Source organism: Xiphophorus hellerii, chromosome 23, assembly GCF_003331165.1.
Source record: "Xiphophorus hellerii strain 12219 chromosome 23, Xiphophorus_hellerii-4.1, whole genome shotgun sequence".
Classification (NCBI taxonomy): domain Eukaryota; kingdom Metazoa; phylum Chordata; class Actinopteri; order Cyprinodontiformes; family Poeciliidae; genus Xiphophorus; species Xiphophorus hellerii.
Window position 1 is genome coordinate 26,705,024 of NC_045694.1, and position 18,683 is coordinate 26,723,706.

Sequence of the window (18,683 nt, forward strand, 5' to 3'; positions counted from 1 at the left end):
CATCCAGCAGATTAAGGGTAATTTAAGCATTTTTTTTTGAGGATGAGGTGACGGCAATATTTAACTGGCAACGCCAGGCGAAGACTTGAATTCATCTCACATTATTCTTAAAACAGATTTAAACTTTAATTAGACACAGCGAGCGAAAACAGGAGAATGAGGAGGGATGTCTGAGTCTGGTAAACCATTTCTTTGTGTATCTGAACATATGCTTACTATCGTTATTCTGTTGGAACTCCATGACAACCATGTTTGGTTTTTTTTATTTTACTACAGAGCTGGTAAGCCAGCTGCAGAACACCAAATGCGTTGCTATTTCAAAGAAATCCCAAAACTGTGAACTTTAAAGAGTTTCCGAGGACGCAGAGTGTCACAGATCCTCCGCCACACTGCACCATGGGAACAAGGCTCTTTTCCATTTCATCCATTTCTTTTACATAAGACCCACCAAATGTTTTAGTTACTGAAAACACACAGCTCCAGCTCGAGTCCAACTTGAGTTTGGCTAACTCTATACGTTTGGGATGGTAGGACATCAAAAGGCTTTTTTTGTTCTTTCACGTCACTCCCAAACATCGGCTTAATGTGAAAACGCTCATATAACGGTTGCTATGGAAACCTAGCAGTGCCTATATGCTCTTTGGTGTGTGTTTGAGATTTCTTTTATACCTTTCCATATTTATTTGTGTGGCACATTTCAGCAACAAAGTGCTTTACATCTAAAAAATATAATATAATTGTGACACAAGCGATAAACATTACACGTTGTCAAACGCAGTCATTAAAATCATCAACCAAACACACATCAAATTTGTTGATCAGTGTTCGACTTACTATTAATCAAAGGTAACGCTAAACTGATGGGTTTTTAGCCTTGATCTAAAGCAGGGGTCTCAAACTCCAGTCCTCGAGGGCCGCAGTCCTGCAACTTTTAGATGTGCTTCTGCTGCACCACCTGAACAGAATAATTAGGTCATTAAGGCTCTGGAGAACTGATCTACACAAGGAGGAGGTCATTAAGCCATTTCATTCCAGCGTTTTGTACCTGTGGCACATCTAAAAACTGCAGGACTGCGGCCCTCGAGGCCTGGAGTTTGAGACCCCTGACCTAAAGGAACTCAGTGTTTCGGCAGTTTTGCCGTTTTCTGGAGGTTTGTTCCAGATTAGAAGAGCGTAGAATCTGAAAGCTGTTTCTCCACGTTTGGTTCTGGCTCCAGCCGTCCTGCTCTCTTTGCACAGCAGGAATATAAAAGCAGGTCCACGTCCAGCCCGTCAAGCCGGCCAAAACCAGAAAACTCTGGTTTCGAATCCTGAGCAGCTCTGACTCGACAAGACGTGGACTCAGTTTGACCTCTGCAGGTCTGGCGCTGCACCCGGCGACAGGCCACCATGGCAGAGCCTCTCTTTTCTGCTTCCAAAAGCAAAGGTGAACTTTATTTTTTTGCTTGCTTTTTTAAAAGTCGCAGGGCAAAATGAAGACGCCTACAGAATCAGACATTGCTCAATAAAGACAGTCACCGATGGCAGGAGGAAACAAACGTCAACAGTCACGTTGCGTTAACTGAAAAACTGCGAGTTTCTGTTCCAGATGCAACGACAGTCACAGCTGTGCTATTTGTAAAGGGCTGCAGCTAACGATTAGTTTAGTAATCCATTGTTCTATTGATTATTCTGACGATTAATACAGATTATACAGATTTTTTTATTTTACCACTTAAACATTTTTATATAACCTCCCTAATTTTTAAAATAAGGAAATAAAGATTTTTGCATTTTAGGCTATATTATTGCCTAAAATGCAATAATATGGAATTCCTTTAATGAATATGAACCAGGTGAAGATAAAACTAGCCCAACTGAGTTTTGGGTTAAACTTATACTTATAAATGCATATTTTGCACAGTTTTGGCTTAATTAAGGCTCTGAATATGTTGGGATTTTAATTGACTGATTCCTAAATTAGTTGACAATTATTTCAATAATTGATGTAACATGATTAATAGTTTAGTCCTGGACTAATGGTAAATGGACTGAACTTATATAGAGCTTTTCCAGTCATTTTGACCACTTAAAGCGCTTTACACTAGAGTCACATTCACCCATTGTTAAACACACACATTAATACCCAACTAAGTGCCTTGTCACACTGACATGTGGCAGAGATATTTCTTCACCTCAGCAACGCTACGTTACTTCATATGAGTCCGCAAATCATGACTCCATCCCTCACTCCACCCTAAACATGACCCCTGACCTTCTCTGCTTCAGGCCAAGACCGAACCGCTCAGCTGGAAAACTCTGTCTGAACTCTCAGCTTCAAATTTAAATGAAGTGAGTCTGTCAAACTTGAATTCCTCGGTTTGGAAATCTCCGTTTCCTACTGATTTAAGACTTCTGAGGACTTGGTATTATTTTCCCGACGGTACAAAAGATCCAATTCACATCCCAGATTGTCATTTGATGCTGCTGCTAATCAGAATCGGTTACTATCATACTAAGTAACTGAATCATATGTCTAAATCCAAAATGTATTTCCTACACTGGGCGAGTCAACAGTGACTGACGAGGCTAAATACCGTAATCGTTAAAGTAAAGGAGCAACAAATGAAAGGCTTTGTGGCGTCTGTGCAGCTCTCTCATATCGACTAGGATTATTTCTGCTAGCATGCAAGCTCTGCCTCCAAATGCTATTCTTGTATCAAAAGACCCGACGCCACCAGCTTAGAGTTGAATAAACCGCATCTCTTGTGCTCCATCGTCTTTATCTGCGACTCTCTCCCACAGCGGAAGCAAAGGTAAAAAGTAAAGGGGTGTTTATACGTCACAGAGCCAGAGGACACATCGACCGAGCCTCATGTTCGCTCGATGTGTCGACGTGGTTTGTTAGAGATGTTCTGTTTTGTTGGAGATGTTCTCGATGTTTGTTAGAGAGTCGTCGCTGCTCCGAGAAGAAAGGCCCCACCGAACGAAAAGACAAGGTCGCGTGTGTAGATCGTTGCTCGTCCTTGGGATTATTAACAAACAGCAATAATGTGATTTGGAGAAAATCCCCTTTGGTCGCAGGAACAAGAACAGGAACGGGGCGCTCCTTAAAGTCCTTGCGCTCCGTCTGTTGCCCAGACGTGACCGCCATATAATTTACCTGTCAGTCAAAAGCTGGCGGCTGACATTGACAGGTGACCTGCGGCTAAAGTGAACACGCGGAGAAAATTAGCTCGAAATGTTGTAGTTAGCTTGAAAACTTAAGAAAGAGACCCACTGGTTAAGTAAGAACGCTAATGGAAAATCCCATTTGCTGTGAAAGTGGTGTTCTGTTTGGTTAACTAATTCAGTGTGCAGGATTTACTGCCGGAAATGGCAATTAGCTTAGCTTGTTTCAATGGCTACGGACACAAGCCGTTCAACACAAATCAACAACAGGGTCCGCACAGCATACGTCAGGGTTTCATTCAGATAAACAAACTGGTTTGACAAACGAACACATGCACCCGTTCAAAACACCTAAAACAGCAGCAGCAGAAACCCCTCCAACCCCGCTGCCGCCTCAGAGCCTTGGATGACGCAAAGCCAGCCGCTGTGATGCTTCGTCACGCTGAACGCTCTGGGGGAAAGGAAGCAGAGGCACTGACATATATGTTGACGACTGCAGGAAAGCGGCCCTAATCCCCCGGGGCTTTATTAAACCACGCAACAACCAAGACACATTTCCACTTAGGGTCACGCAATATCTTTTTACTCAGCAAACAAGCGTGTTAAATATATATTGGTTTCAGCGATGTGTAAGTGTTTCTAAAGAGAAAAGTGACCTCAGACTGAGTCCTAGAGTGCATTTCGTGGACGACAGACAAGCGTTTACGGATGAATCACAATTGCCGCCGCTTTAAGTTGGACGAGACATCTGCAACCAAACTTGTCTTTGAACGAAACATGCAAACACTATCGACGCAGCAGTTCGAGGTTCGATTCTCCAAACCTTCAGACTCTTGTTGGATGCCTTTCTCCATTTCTCTCACTCTCTCTCTCTGAAAATGTGCTTTCTTAACAAATGTGAATATGAGAGCAGCTTACATCAACGAAGAAAACAGAAAGGAACGCAGTCAATTTGGACGCCGTGACCTGATATGTAAAAATACCGCTCTGGTAAAAAAACAAGAGAGCATTTAAAATGATCAGTTTCTCTGATTTTACTCTCTATGGTTATATGTTTGAGTAAAATGAACATTGCTCTTTTATTCTATGAACTACTGACGTGTCTCTGAAATTCCAAACAAAAACTTAGTGTTTATCTGCAGAAAATGAGAAATGGTCAAAATAACGAAAAAGATGCAGTGCTTTCAGACCTCAGATAAAAACAAATTCAGATTCATTTAGAAACAACAAGTCAGAGTTCAGAAATCAACAGTTAGTGGAATAAATAGGAGGTTTTCAATGGAGTTCAGTGCAGAGGGCTCTTCTTTTTTCCCCAGAGCTGTATATAAATATGTTTTTTACCTCGTTTTGCAGATGTGAATTTACTTCAGAGTGCTTTTAAGGTGAGCTATGAACATGAGTTCATCCATTTATAGTAACTCTCGCAAAAGTTGAACTGGCACATGGGCATTGCAGGACATAAAAATATTTTTATGATGCCTGATTTCTGAGTGTATTAATTTTAAAATTGATGGAACAAAAGCGAGTTCAGCACACATAAAATGTCCGATATGCCTATTTCTAAAAGCTGCGCCGATTTTTCCATTATACTCTCATACAGTATGTTGTTATTTGTTTATTTATTTTTATTTTTTGTGTGAAACTTTATATCTGTGGCTGCTGCTGCACCTGCATTTTCCCCCTGTGCAGGACAATACAAGCGGTGGTTAAAAGGCGCGTTACGTACCAAAAACGGTCCGCGCCGGCACCGACTCCTTGTTTATCCAGAAGGACACTTGAGAGAGGATCACTGTCATTATGCAGGGGATGTACGTCTGGATCATGAAGTAGCCCATCTTCCGCTTCAAGTGGAAGTAGACCGTCATCACCACATATTCACCTGGAGCAACAGAAAATCAATCGTCGCACAATCAGTGAAAGACGGCCGTCGTCACGTCTCCCGTCTGTTCTCAGTCAAATCTACGCCCGTCATCCGTCCTGCAAAACACAACTCAGGAAAATAGATAAAGGAATTCATTAAATCTGTTTTTGGATCCATCAGTTTTTTCGGGTGAACCAGTTGGCCTGTGAAATGACTCAGTCCGTGATGTTTGCTTCACGAGGCTGCTGCTGTGTGCTAGTCATTCTTCAGCTGACAGACTGCAAAGTGTCAAGGCTCCAAAAGTCCCTCCGATGTCGCCGGCGGAGCCGCATCCAAACATTATGCACATACCCAACGCTGAGTGCTTTTCACTCAGATTTCAAGGGTGAACTTGGGAGTGTGGAGGGTTGAAAAAAAACAACAACAGCTACCCTTATTTAAAGCAAAAATAAATACAAACGCTGACAGGAGGCCTGCGGCTCACCTGTGATTGATTTAATGGTCTCGCTGGAAACCGTCTGGCCGATGAGATCGTACTGGACGAGGCTGGAGGACTCGGGAGGGACCTCCACCGAATGCTGAGGCCCTTTGGTCCAAGTGTAGATCATCTCCGTTTTGGGATAGGCGTCTGAAGACAGACAGGGGGGAACGGATAAGATGTGAAGAAAAAGAAACAGACAAAAAGAGAGCGAGAAACTCACAGCCGTCTGCTTTTAAGCCTCCGACACCACAGCTAGACTCTGATTTTATCTGCATGTGCTTCCTGTGTCAGAGTCCCATCTAAAACCCATTATAAATCTAAAGCAATCTATTTTTCCAAGTATGTATTTATTTATGTCTTGGTCCAACAAAAAAAAAAAAAAAAGTTGCATTTTTCTGCTGACATAAAAATGAACAACAGTCAGTATTTCCATAACGAGGGGTGATTGTGCTGAAATAATCCACAAGGCTGGTTTTGAAGTGGAGCAGATTACTGCTGAGTTTTGTATTTTTTTTTTGATTATTATTTTTTTTTTTACAAGTGTCACGTTTAAATGCGTGCCGCTTTCTTCGCCTTAGTTCCAAACATTCAAACATTTCTCTGTCATTTCCAAACCGTAGCTCGCTCTTCCTGTGTGCTTTCTGCCATCTGTGATATAAAAACAAACAAACAAAGAAACTGAGAACATTTCTTTTAAGTGTGTAATCCTCCTCAATAAAAATCTTAATGAGTCAAAATTTAAATTGGTAGAGACTGCATTTTATAGAAATCTTTAAATCTGTGTCAGCCACCCTGCAAAAACACAAAATCTTACCGTGTAGTTTTGGTCCAGTTTCTGCTACATCTTAGTACACTTGAAATAAGACGAAACTAACTTTACAGCAAGATATGGAGCTTGATTTGAGTCAATAAATCCTTAATATTGATGAAAAAGTACAATTTCCACTGGTATATTATTTTACTTAGAACATGGCGGGTTTTTTTTATGTTAGGAGTGACATAATCTGCCACTGGAACTAGGACTTTTTCATCAATACTAAAGATTTATTGACTCCAAAGAAGCTTACTTATAGGTTGGTTTGGTCTTCAGAGATTTGCTCCAGAAACCAGACCAAAAGCGCTTGGTAGGATTTTGTGTTTTTGCAGTGCAGGAAACGCCTGGACTGGCGACTCTAAAATAAATTCTCTCAAGCTCTTTTCACTTTTCCATGTGGTTCTCCCTCCCTATTAGCTCTGTGCAGCCGGTGCCAGTCTACTCTGTGTGTGTCACGGACCGTGAGCTAGTCCTCCGCCTTTTGCAAGCGCCAGTTTACAAAGTCAAATTTATCTCTGAGCCTGAAAATGCAGATTTCTAACTGCATAGACTATCGGTAAAATTGGTTGTATATTAAACAATATTGTATTAGATATCAACTGTATATGTTGTTGTTTAATTTAGTATTTTATACTTATAAGTAATCATCAATATTTCCTATCAAACTTTAAATTAATTATGCAACATCCACTTAGGGGCCTTCAAGTGTATCTCAATTATTAACTAAAATGTTTTCCAAGCATTTATTTTTTACTGGAACACTCCTTAAAGAGGGGAAGCCACAAAAGGTTATTGCTGAAACTGTTGGTTGTGTCCAAGTACAACAATGGAAGGTTGAGTGGAAGGAAAAGAGGTGCTCAAGCAACAGGGATAACACAGCTCAACAGAACCACATGCTGATCAGCTCTGTGCCACGCTGCACTGATGCAAGAGTTCATAAAAGAGGAGCTCAGGTCAAGTATTGAGTGAATATATAGAACAAAGCCATCGAAATGTTTTTTATATTGATGGATTTCTGTTATAAAAATAATTTTATTTATTGGTTTTGGGGTGCTGATGAGCTGTCAGTCATAATCATCAAAATCCAGGGTCTGTGCAGGTGTCACCAACTCAGATTTAAGTCTTTTAAAAACATTTTTAAGACCAATACGAATGAAATTTAAGACCTGTATCATGATAGAAATGTACAACAGAAAATTACATATTTTATATGGACAGAATGCAAATAACATCATGTGAGTCGGCAACAAAAGTGAGTCGGTGGCAAAGACTGATGTCGTCCAGTCAACTGGAGATAAATTTGCACTTACCCATGATAGACACAAAAAGGCTAGCTAGCCAGCTAGCAGGGGTAATTTAGCAGCTAGTTAGCAGTGGACTTATCTACAGTACCTTCCAATGATGGATGCATGAAAGCTAGCTAGCTGGGTAGCAGGGGTATATTAAGCAGCTAGTCAGTAGTCGTCTCAACTGTCTCCTAAGGACAGATAAAAAAGTTAGTCAGCTAGCTAGCAGGGGTATATTAGCAGCTAGTTAGTGGTAGTCATCTGCCTCGAGTCAAAGAAGGCAGTGAAGATGTCTGTGTGCGACTCCGACGTTTGCCTGAAAGAAAAGTCCGGCGAGAAAAATAAACTAGAATATATGAGATTAGTTTGTCCACGACAAAAAAAAAACAATACCTGTGATTAATGTGTTACATTTTAAAATGGGTTTAAAGACATCTTAAGGCCTTAATTTTAGATAGGCTACATGATTTTAAAACTTTCTAAGGATGCGCGGACGCCCTGAAATTAATAGAAACTCGTGCTTGGAGTAGAGGCTTTAGGTATTCTAAGTCATTCGGATGCACCTGCCTCGGTGCGAATATGGAGGTTTTCTCTTTTGCTCTTGTTGCATTCGTCCTCATCTCGTTTCTTCCTCTCTCGCGTACGGGCGAGGTTGACCGGTCTGTGCGCGCACAGCTAAATAGCAGTTGTCGTTGCCTGCCACTCCCGGTGGGACCCCACGTCGGTGGGACACCAACTGTTCTGCCAAATGAAATGACTCCGGTGTGTCATGGAGTGGAACGCCGTGCCTGTGCACACAGGCCCAGATGGAGAAGCAGAAAAGAAGACGGGGAAGAGAGAGGGAAGGGTTGCGGGGCGGTGGTACAGAGAGAGATGTAGGATGATGGAGGAAAAAGTGAAGGAGAGGCAGACAGCGAGAAAAGAAGCTCACACACAGCGGCTATGGAAAATAGCTGCATAGGTCTGTGCCGTCCCGAGGCGGAGGAAGGGACTTTGACCTTTCCTCTGCTCGAGGCCTCTGCGGATTCACGGTCGCTTCCTCCTCCTCACCGGAGGCAGGCGGCAGCAGAGGCGGGAGGAGCGGGCGAGGAGAGGGGGACGACGAGAACCGAGAAGATGGGAGTGTGTCCTCCGCAATGTCACCGCGCCGGGTAATTGACGGCGGGTGTAAATGCGTCTCCTTTCTCTCGCGTCTTGCCGGTCGTAATCTTCACATCGCTGCACTCGCCTGATAAGGCGGAGCCGCTCCGCGCGAGACGCGCCTTTGTTTCCGTTTGTTTCTGCCGACCACGAGGCTCGGCGTAAACACGGATGCTGAGTTAGGGCTTCGTCGCTCGCAACAAAGGACGAAACGTGTCGTCATGCGGTTACGGCGCTCGGCCGCCTCGCGTTTGGCTCCTCAGCAAATCCTGTTAAGCACAGAGTCCAAGAAATGGAGCCATGCGACTTTCCCGACTTGAACTTTTCCACGTTTTGTCGCTTTACAGTAAAAGACTTCAATGTTTTTATCGAGGGAGCACCGGTGGCAGTTTTCTGGCCGATGTTTAAAAAGCCTGACCTCTCCGATTTTGGCCAATATCAATTAGGAGATACAGCAAGACAGTTGCTGAGTTGACGACCGTGGGGTGACTATTGTTAACTAATTGCTAACTGTGAGGCTAACAGTCAAACTTCTCTCACAGCAGAGCAAAAGAGGACAGTGTTTGATTTGTAGATTTTTGTAAAGGTAGGCAAGATCACCGAAAAGGTCGGCTTTACATGCAAATATCGGGCGATCATTGATCTCCCAAATTCAAGGAAATCTGGGCCGATTTACTGGTACAAACTTAATTTTTACAACAGAGATAGAATTAATAATTGCAAACAGTAAGGGAAATGATGCATGGTTTTCAAAATATTTCAAACAATCATCCATTTGGGGTGATGTGGTGGCGTAGGGGTTAAGCACAACCCACATATGGAGGCCTTAGTCCTCGGTGTGGTTGTCGTAGGTTCGATTCCCGGCCTAGTGACCTTTGGCGCCTGTCTTCCTGTCAGGATCTGAGTTTCCATGTTGTCCTGTCTTCCCCTCAATTGTTCCCAGGTGTGTCTCGTTCCCTTATTACCTCCTGTGTATTTAATGTCACCTGTATCTCTGTATCTTCATCGGGTCCTTGTTGTTACTTGCCGCCCTTGGCGTTTGTCGTTCCGTTCCTGTGTGTCCAGTCTGTTTTTCGTCCCTCGTTTACCGGTTGCTACCGGTGTCGAGCCCTGGCTTCAGCTCGGCCGTGCTGCCCGGCTTTTGGACTGTGTTTATTTCTGGATTTACTTTATTAAAACACCATTTCTCATCATATCTTGAGCCTGCTGCGTTTTCCTCACCACACCACGTGACACTTCCCCCTTCTCTCATTACCCACTTTCCTGTCAATTCACTGTCAAATAAAGGCCATTAGAGCCAATAAAACCTTTAAAGAAATTTGAACACCTGAATCGTCTCCTTGTAGCTCTGACTGTATGTTTAGGGTTTATGTGTCCATTTATAAAAACATGATGCTGCCACCACTATACTCCATTGTGATTTTGGGTTGTTGTAGCGTTTGTTTTCACCTACCCTACCTAATTACTTAAATTACCCCTAAATTCTTTGCATTTTTCTGACTATAAAGTGAGAAAATGTGAAGATGTTGGAGGGACATAAATACCATTGCGAGGCACTAAAATTTCCTCATGTTTCTCAATGTTAGCCTATGAGCATAGGACTTGTCGATGTGTAGCTTAAAGGGAGGTATTATGTATTTTCCGGACACACAGTGCTATTTTGTAGCATAATCAAGAAACTATGTCACCTTCAGTTGTTAACAAAATTCTATATCAAAAACAACTTAAACCAAACTTGACTTTGCATCATAGCTGTATCTGACAACTTGAAATTGGGCGTCTGTCTCTTTAAGAACTTCCTACCCTTTCCAACACTTCAGCACTTTATCACAGCATTGCTTCTCTATGGGTTCATTGATGCGGTTTAAGAACCGATCTTTGAGCTGTAGTTTGTGCAAAGCGCTCAGCAGACGCTCAGCTCCACCAGTGTATGCTAATTGCTGCCGCCGCTAGCTGAGCGGAAGAGCAAGCGCTAAGGCGTTCCCAAATGAGACTACAGGATTTCTCAAACATGCATGAAATGAATGAATCAAAGCAACAACTCAGGGATGTGTTTAACGAGGGAATGACTTTATAACATGACATAAACCTATTTAAATACATAATAATCCTACTTTGTGACATCAGTGTTTGGAACGTAGTGTTATATTTGCAGAAGTTATGTCTTACTTTGTTTGCAGCAAACTTAAAGACAGCTGACAAAGTAACTTGTTGAATTATCCCAAGTCCAGAGCTCACTCCCAGGCTGACACCTGCCCACTTGCCATGTGTCCTTTGCTCATGTGTCTGCCATTTTTTTCCCCCCTCTAATGTAAAGCACAGAGTCTCCAGAGAAAGAAGACCAGGAGACACTGAACAGAAAATAGAGATGGAAGAAGGCCAGCAGAGACGGCAGCCATTTTGCCTCAGTTGGTTCACAGCAAATGCCTCAGTCAGCACATCGCAATAACCGATTAATCAATTAATCGCCTGATATGTTAAAATGAACTCAATCATTTCCATTTTGATGGTTAATATTTGTTAAAATGAGACGTTGTACTCTGTTTTACTTGTAGTTTTGTTTGGAAGTGGTTTTTATTTCCGTTTTATTTTTTGCGTTTGGTTGTCGTGTTTCACTTTTGGATGATTAAAATGCCTTCCAGTTGAAGTGTATTAAGTGTTTTTAATAAATTAAAGTTTACTGACCTTTGAGAGGGCAAACTTCTATTATTATTCCATTGCCAATACATTACTTGAAAATAGCCTCAAGACGACAATATTATCGTTTATCGCAATAAATACTGGGACAGTTTGTCGACCGGCAAAATTTATCATGACAGGCCAACACATGGATTGTTCTCAGTCAAATATAATCACTCATTAAATAATATCTTTAGCTTGCCTGACATTTTGTTGTGATTCTGCAGGTTAACATTATATACTCAATAAAATACACCCCAAAACATTGAACAAAATAAATCTGTGAAGCATACGGTAGCTGTAGTAGCAGATAGACTGAGAGACGTGTCTGAAAAAGTCTCTCAGTAGGAGCTAAAACCACTTTAAAACGTTCATATTTCAGCACAAACCCAGCCAGCAATGATCTGCCTGCTTTCACGACAGGTTTTTGCCGTCTTTTCTGTTGCTGCTCGGTGTTTGGAAGACACGTTGCACATTATTTCATCAGGTAAACGCAAACAAGCGCCAAAGCACTCACAGCTTCCAAACTTGAGGGGGCAGGCATGTCCGTCCATGGGGAAATCCACCAGCTTCATGGGACACTCGGCGCTAATGGTCAACCTGAAGCGGCGCACAGAGGAATGGTTAAAGTTACGACCAAGATGAATTTTACATGGCAATAATAATAATTATAAGAATTAAAACAAGCTTCTTTTTTTAAAAAACTCATTTAGGTGCCCCAGAATGGTTGCTATGGGAAATTCTAAGCTTCCTCAAACATGCATGAAAGAATCAACGCAACACTCCAGGCATGCTTACGATGGGGGAATAACATTGTAACACGATGTTAAGCTCAAAAGACTTCATTTTACACAATATTGCTCCTTTACTAAACACCTGCAGAGCAGCAAACGACCGAAACCCTTCCTAACATAGAGATTATTTAAACACATTTAGTCAGCAGTACCTGAGTGAAACACACATTTTTAGATCCTCTGGATAATGTAAGTCACTTTTGATAGTAGAGGAAAGGTTTTTGGTTTGTTTAGTTGGGTTTTTTTTTTACAGTGTCTGCATTGTGACTGCTGAAGGGTGCACAAATCAAGGGAAGCTTTTAGCTTGTTAATTTCCTATTTTGGCCCACGTCGCTCTGAGTTGAAAAAGGCGGCATTTTGGACCGCGCCAAACGTTTGGCATCTGCACCGCCTCTGAGCAGCTTTCTGCTGTTTACACCGAGAACCTTGGTTGGATTCCATACTAGATCCCTTTTATTACTTTATAGCAAACACAGTCTGTCATCTCGCCTTTTCTAGCAAAAAAAAAAAAAAAAAACAGATAAAAAAAAATACAGAAATATGGAAATCTACAATATGCGAAGTGTCTGCAACGCAATCACAAGCTAGTGTTTTTGAAAGTTATGAAATTAGATGCAAAGCAGCAGGCTGTTAAGATGGAGGCACAGTTAAGAGTTTGTTTTTTTTTACCTCATGGTGTAAAGGATGGTGCCGTTCTTCATGATGCGGAAGAGCTTGTTGGGCGCGGTCATGTTGTGGGCGACTGACCGCTTGCCGTTCCTGAAGAAAGTGTCCGGTGTCCAGACCTTGGTCACCATCAGGTTGTTAAGTCTCAGTATCTCCACTGGACCCTCGTACATCAATCTCCGATCAACCCAGGTCTGCCGAAAGAATACATCCATAGTGTATTCCTAATGGAGGGAAAACCGACATGTTACGAAAAACATGGATGGATTTATCTGGATAAGAATTAGAAGTGTGAATTATTTTGTTTTCTACAAAATATCAAATGCAGTAATGTTTTGGTTGAACAACCAAATAGTGCAGTGCTACGGCTGCACAACATTAAGAAAACGTGATGTGTGATAAAATTGGTGAATGTCGCGATAACAGTATTATTTAAGATAAGGGTTGTCAAAACAATCGCTATTTCGATGTTATCTAAGACGTTCGCTTTTGTCAAACTGACGCATTCACATTTTTCTAAATGATCACATTTCTGTCAAAATTTAAAACCTTCGGTGGAGGTTTTAAAATTTGCTAACGTGGGTGAGTACACGCAAAACAACTTTAAAAAATGAGCGCTCTTTATCCGACAAAGCAAACGCAAAAGCTTTGTTAGAGGTACTTTCCCTAAAAGGCAGACACACAGGAAAAAAAACAAACGCAGAACTACCCGACATGCTAGCACAGCTATGTGCTAGCATGCTAGCACAGCTAGCATGTTAATGAAAAGATAATGAAAAAGGAGTACAAAACTCACAAGGAGCCAAGGCAAAAAACACAACCCAAAAAATTCATAGAAGGAGCCCAGCAGGGAGAGAAGAGGGGGGAACACAGGTTGGAGGAAGTGGCAGTAGACAAAAGGAACAGGCGAGGAGTGACTGAGGTTGAGGTGCTTAAGTACTGGGGAGATTGAATGCTGAACAAAAGACCTGGGCTGATTAGCTAACTGATTACATTTCTTTACCATATGCATACTGCATACAGTGATATTGTCTTAACAGTAAATTTGTGATATATGTTGAATCGCAACCTGATAGCACAAAAAGTTGCGTAAAAGTAAGAACAGAATTCAACATGACAAGAGTTTAGCTACGTACCATTTCAACGTCTGAGACTGGCCCAAAACTTGTCACATAAATGTCAGTCTTCACCTCTGTCACAGGACCTGTCGGGTCAATGAAACGCACCACAGAAATCACATTCATTGACATTTTCTCAGAAAGTTATCTTATCCAAATAGGTGTTATAAGCTGTTTTGAGGTCTACAGCTCCTGAGAATAAAATCTAGGAGACTTGCAGTGGCTCATCTCTTCTGGAGCAGTTTAGTACTCTGCATAATGCAATGGAGAAAATAGCTTAGAAGATGGTAAAAAAATACATAATCCTGTTTGATTTTTTCCCCCCTTCACTGAACGGATGTGGAGTCCCAGTGTGAAGACGAGCTGTAAGCGGGCGCCTGCACACGGACATTCCCGTTGACAGGCCGCTTTGCACAGTAAACCAGTTCTCGCTGCTTCCCAACATGAATATTCAGCAGACATCATGCATAAAAACCAAATCCATACTTTTAACCTCTTGAACCGAGTGTTACGCATTTGTCCTGAAACGTACAGTTGATTATGTAACTGCCCTCAGTCATACGCACATGGCACCGGGGCCGCTCGTTTTATAGGCAAACCCGTCACACTGTAAGTACGAAGGGCAAGACGGCATCTCAGCAGGCGTCGCGTTGTGAGTTTACAAAGCAGCTCGTTACATACAATGCTAATCTTGCGATGCGAGTTGGAGAGATGGAGTATAGAAGCACGATGTTGACATAAAGACTTCCTCTGTCCTGAATGGAGGATTTCCTCGGGCTTCATCTGCCTATGAGCGCCTTAAGATCGAATAAATTGATTGTAATTCTTTGGTACCCTGCTTACTGCATTTTATGGTTTTTTGTTTGTTTATCAACAGTTAATATTTAGGAAGTAAAGCAGGTTTGCTTATGCTGTCTTTAAAACTGCAGTACGTAACTTTTAATAAAGCTATCACTATGTTGTGACAGTATAATCTGACACAGGAAATCAGTGAAAACATCGCTCTCCTCCACATCCTTCCTGATATATTATTGCTATCTGAAGAAATGCACCACTCCAACCAAAAACAACCAATCAGAGCCAGGAGGAGGATCTCGGTGCCTCAAATCAACCCCGTGAATGCGCTGCTAAATGTGCTAATGGCAGAGAAACAACTCACTGCTTACCCGGTGACTGTGCTAACTGTTCTTTGCATTCGTGATAGACTATTCTAGCTGCACCGTAGCAGAAAGCAAAGGAGAGAGGTTGAGGGGGGAGTTGTGATGGTGATTGACAGCGCTAAGTCCCGCCTCCTGGCTCTGATTGGTTGATTCTAGTTTGGAGAAAAATAGCCCAGTTTTTAGTGGTTTTTAAATGGTTTTTAAACATGATCAATTAGAATTTATTGTGACAGCGATAAATCAAAAATTTGTCACAATAAAAGATTTATCACGATAAAAGATAAACGATACGATAAATGCCTACCTCTAGACTTTAGTCTTAGTTTAGTGCTGCCTCCAACATCTTGCTCTTTATTTAGTCCCACTCTGCTTCCCATCACCTCTAATCACCTTTTTCTGTCTCTGCTAAAGAAAAGCATCCCCGCAGCACAATGCTGCCACTTCCAAGTTTCACAATGATGTGGCGAGTCGGTTTTCTGCCACGCATTGCGTTTCTGCCTCGATAACTACCTTAAGTGTCGCTGTTGAGAAGAGATTTCTTTTTCTTTGCCAGTCCTCCAGAAAAGGCGAGACCGGTGGAGTCCAGAGTAAACTCTGGGCGCAGAGCCACAGTGTTGACATGAACTCGATGGATCTTCAGAGGCTTTGAGGGCGGTAAGATCAAACAGAGTGACTAGAATTTGATTTATTTTCTGCTTACTTCACATTTTGCCGTTTTAAACCCTTTTTCTTGGTCGTTCATCCTAAGGACTTGCACGGAGCCTTCAGTGAGTACATTCAACAAGTTTTCACTATTCTGTAAGATTGTTTGGTTGGAGAAAAAGTGCAATTAGTTAAGGCCCCCTGCTGACCAAAACAAAAGAGCTGCTACAAGTTTTAAACGTCACGATAGCAAATTTTACTGGGTGATATATCGTTTCCCAGAAGTTATTGCGATAAACGATAATATCCCTGTTTTGAGACCACTTTTTCAAGTAATACGATGGGATAATATTGTAAGAACACATTCTCAAAGATCAATAAGCTTTCACTTCTAATGAACATGTAACACCAGAACTGGAGGACATTTTAAATATCCAACAAGAACCACAAATAAAATGAATTATGAAGTCTCTGCAAACAAAACTGTCTTTCAAATAAACGGCTAGTTGAGACCAAAGCACCAGACTGAAGACTTTCGTCACCCGGGTTTTGGTAGAAAGAGAGAAAAATGAAGAACAATAAACGATAAAAATGAAAATTATTGAACTCGTTTTCATTTGTTGTGCGATTACTTGATTTATTTCTTATCGTGACAGGTCTAAACACCGATAATATGATGAGCATATCAAGAGAAAAAATGATTCCCTATTTTTTTTCTTTTTTTTGTCTAAACAAGGTCTGACGTGTTCCCTAATATTTAGAAGATGTTGCCACAGTATTTTTCCTCCGTATTTATATTAGAAATTTTATCCTCGTGCCCTTTGACGTACAAAGTAAAACTTTATTTTTATTTGAAAATATGCCAGCTGTCAGATTTCAACTGAACAAGTTCTGTTGTTTGCGTCTCCGGAAAGAGGTTCCTTCAATTTACAGACACTGAGCAAAACAAATTGTTTATTCCTTCAACTTTCCGCCATCTTTTCCCGGACACACTGGGCCGCTTCAGTCCCGACGTTCCCGGTTGCTTGTTGTCCATTTGGAAACTCTGAACTTGGACATGCCCACTATTCAATACAGAAAACCCAGCGACCTCCCGCTGGGTTTCTGATTCTCAACAACCCACTCAACTCGGGTGTGACGTCATTCTGAGCTCCGACCTCAGACACAAACTGAATGCAGCACAGCTGAAGGACAAAGCTGGAGCTCAGGGCCGCGGACAACCTTGGGTCGGTCCTGCGCAAAAAAAAAGTTGATGCTTTTTTTTTTTTTTTTTCTAATGTAGTAAAAAAAAATTAAAAGAAAGTTAAGAAGGAGACGCTAAAGCTGGATGTTGGAAAAATAATTTTGACCTTTTTGGGGCTCAAATTGTTTGTACTTCTACGGCTCCTATAGAGAGAAGATGTTTTAAGCGGCTCTTTGGGAAACAGTGGCATCATTTTTTGTTTACATTATTTTTCATCCGATAATTTAATTTCCAAAGCGACGCCAAAGTGTTGTGAATTGTGCGATGCTCGTTCTGCTGCGCAAAAAAATTGCGCTTCTCCTCTAAATACCTCCGAATCCAGGTCGCAGCCTGTTGTCGTAGCCGTCCAGGAGTCGGTCCAAAATCCGAGTAAAATTCTCCGGGTAAATCCTCTCATCCTTCCTTGATTGTCCGGAGATTGTTTTCGCACTACGAGAAAAATAATAAAAAATATAAAATAAATAATAAATTTAAAAAAACCCTGAACTTTCAGGTGTGAACTAATCCGATCCGTCAGTTGTTGTTTTTTTTTATTTTTATTTCTTTACTTATTAGTTTTCTTTTCGGCACCGCACTCACCAAGTCGTCAAACAGAAAAAGTAGACCAGGGTCCGAATGAACGCGGGTCTCGTCGCCGTCACCATCTCCTTCTTCTTTGCGAACAGCATCCTCGCATGCCATACTTCAAGCCTCTTCACATCTCACCGCGCCAAGCCGCCTGTGTCCCGGTAGAAGAGACTGAGGGGAAAGAGACGCGGCGGTGGCGGCAGCGGCGCAGCGCGGCGCGGCGCAGGGAGGATGCTGGAAGTTGTGTGGATTTCTCCTCTGCGGTCTCCCTGCCACAAGCGCAACACAGTCTCACACACACACGCGCGCCCACGCACACACGCCTTCACGCACACACACTTTCACCCTACAACACCGGGCGGTCACCTCCTGTCCGGATCCTTCCCAATGTCTCACCTTCTTTCTCTCATTCCCTCTCTTCTCTCCATCCCTGCCTGTTTTCTTCTTTCCCTCTCACACATTAAAACCCTGGCACATTTCTGAGAAGGAGTCCCCCCCCCCCCCCCCCCCTCCCACTCCCCACCTCCCATCTTCTCTAAGCTCCAGCCTCCCTGACCCCGCTCCCAGGGGCGCCTCCAGAAAGTTTAGCCACATTTGTGGGGAAGAGGGGGGGCACTGATAAATTTGAGGCGCTATACACCAAAATCAGTGATGGAGCAGAAATCCTGTGGAAGAAGTAAGAGCTGATGAAACGTGTGCTTGATATTTTTAAAACGACACAATACTCTTTTAGCTCTTGTCAGGAAGCTGTGAATCTCAATACCAGTTTCACACATGAAGAGGCAGATTTTTTTATTTGCATACTCCTCTGGACTGAGTCTGCCTATAAACCCCAACTTCAGTCGTTGGCTGCCTTAAAGGGGCAGTATTATGTTTTCCATCCACAAACTGCCACTTTCTAGCCCAATCAAATAACTGTCTTACCTTCACTTGTTCTGAAAAAGCAGTTTATATGAACTATGACTTAAGAGAAATTTGACTTTATGATTTAGGGTCTTGAAATTGGGCTTCTGTCTCTTTAAGAAGCTCCTGCTCTTTCTGAAGCTCCGCCCCCAGGGAGTCATCACAACATAGCTCCTCTA

At 42.2% G+C, this 18,683-nt stretch overlaps 1 protein-coding gene across 1 annotated transcript in view; it reads right to left on the reverse strand.

Moving 5' to 3' along the window:
- The window catches only part of gabra4 (gamma-aminobutyric acid type A receptor subunit alpha4), a 32,794-nt gene extending 14,734 nt beyond the window's left edge, over positions 1-18,060 (reverse strand). Inside the window, exons 1-7 of the mRNA XM_032555441.1 lie at positions 17,614-18,060; positions 17,345-17,463; positions 14,008-14,075; positions 12,875-13,095; positions 11,929-12,011; positions 5,496-5,639; positions 4,877-5,029 (exon numbers count right to left, since the gene is read on the reverse strand). Of these exons, the coding sequence (XP_032411332.1) occupies positions 4,877-5,029; positions 5,496-5,639; positions 11,929-12,011; positions 12,875-13,095; positions 14,008-14,075; positions 17,345-17,463; positions 17,614-17,702 (877 nt within the window). The 5' untranslated portion in view covers positions 17,703-18,060. The remainder of the gene's footprint in view (positions 1-4,876; positions 5,030-5,495; positions 5,640-11,928; positions 12,012-12,874; positions 13,096-14,007; positions 14,076-17,344; positions 17,464-17,613) is intronic.
- Positions 18,061-18,683: the final 623 nt, after the last annotated feature.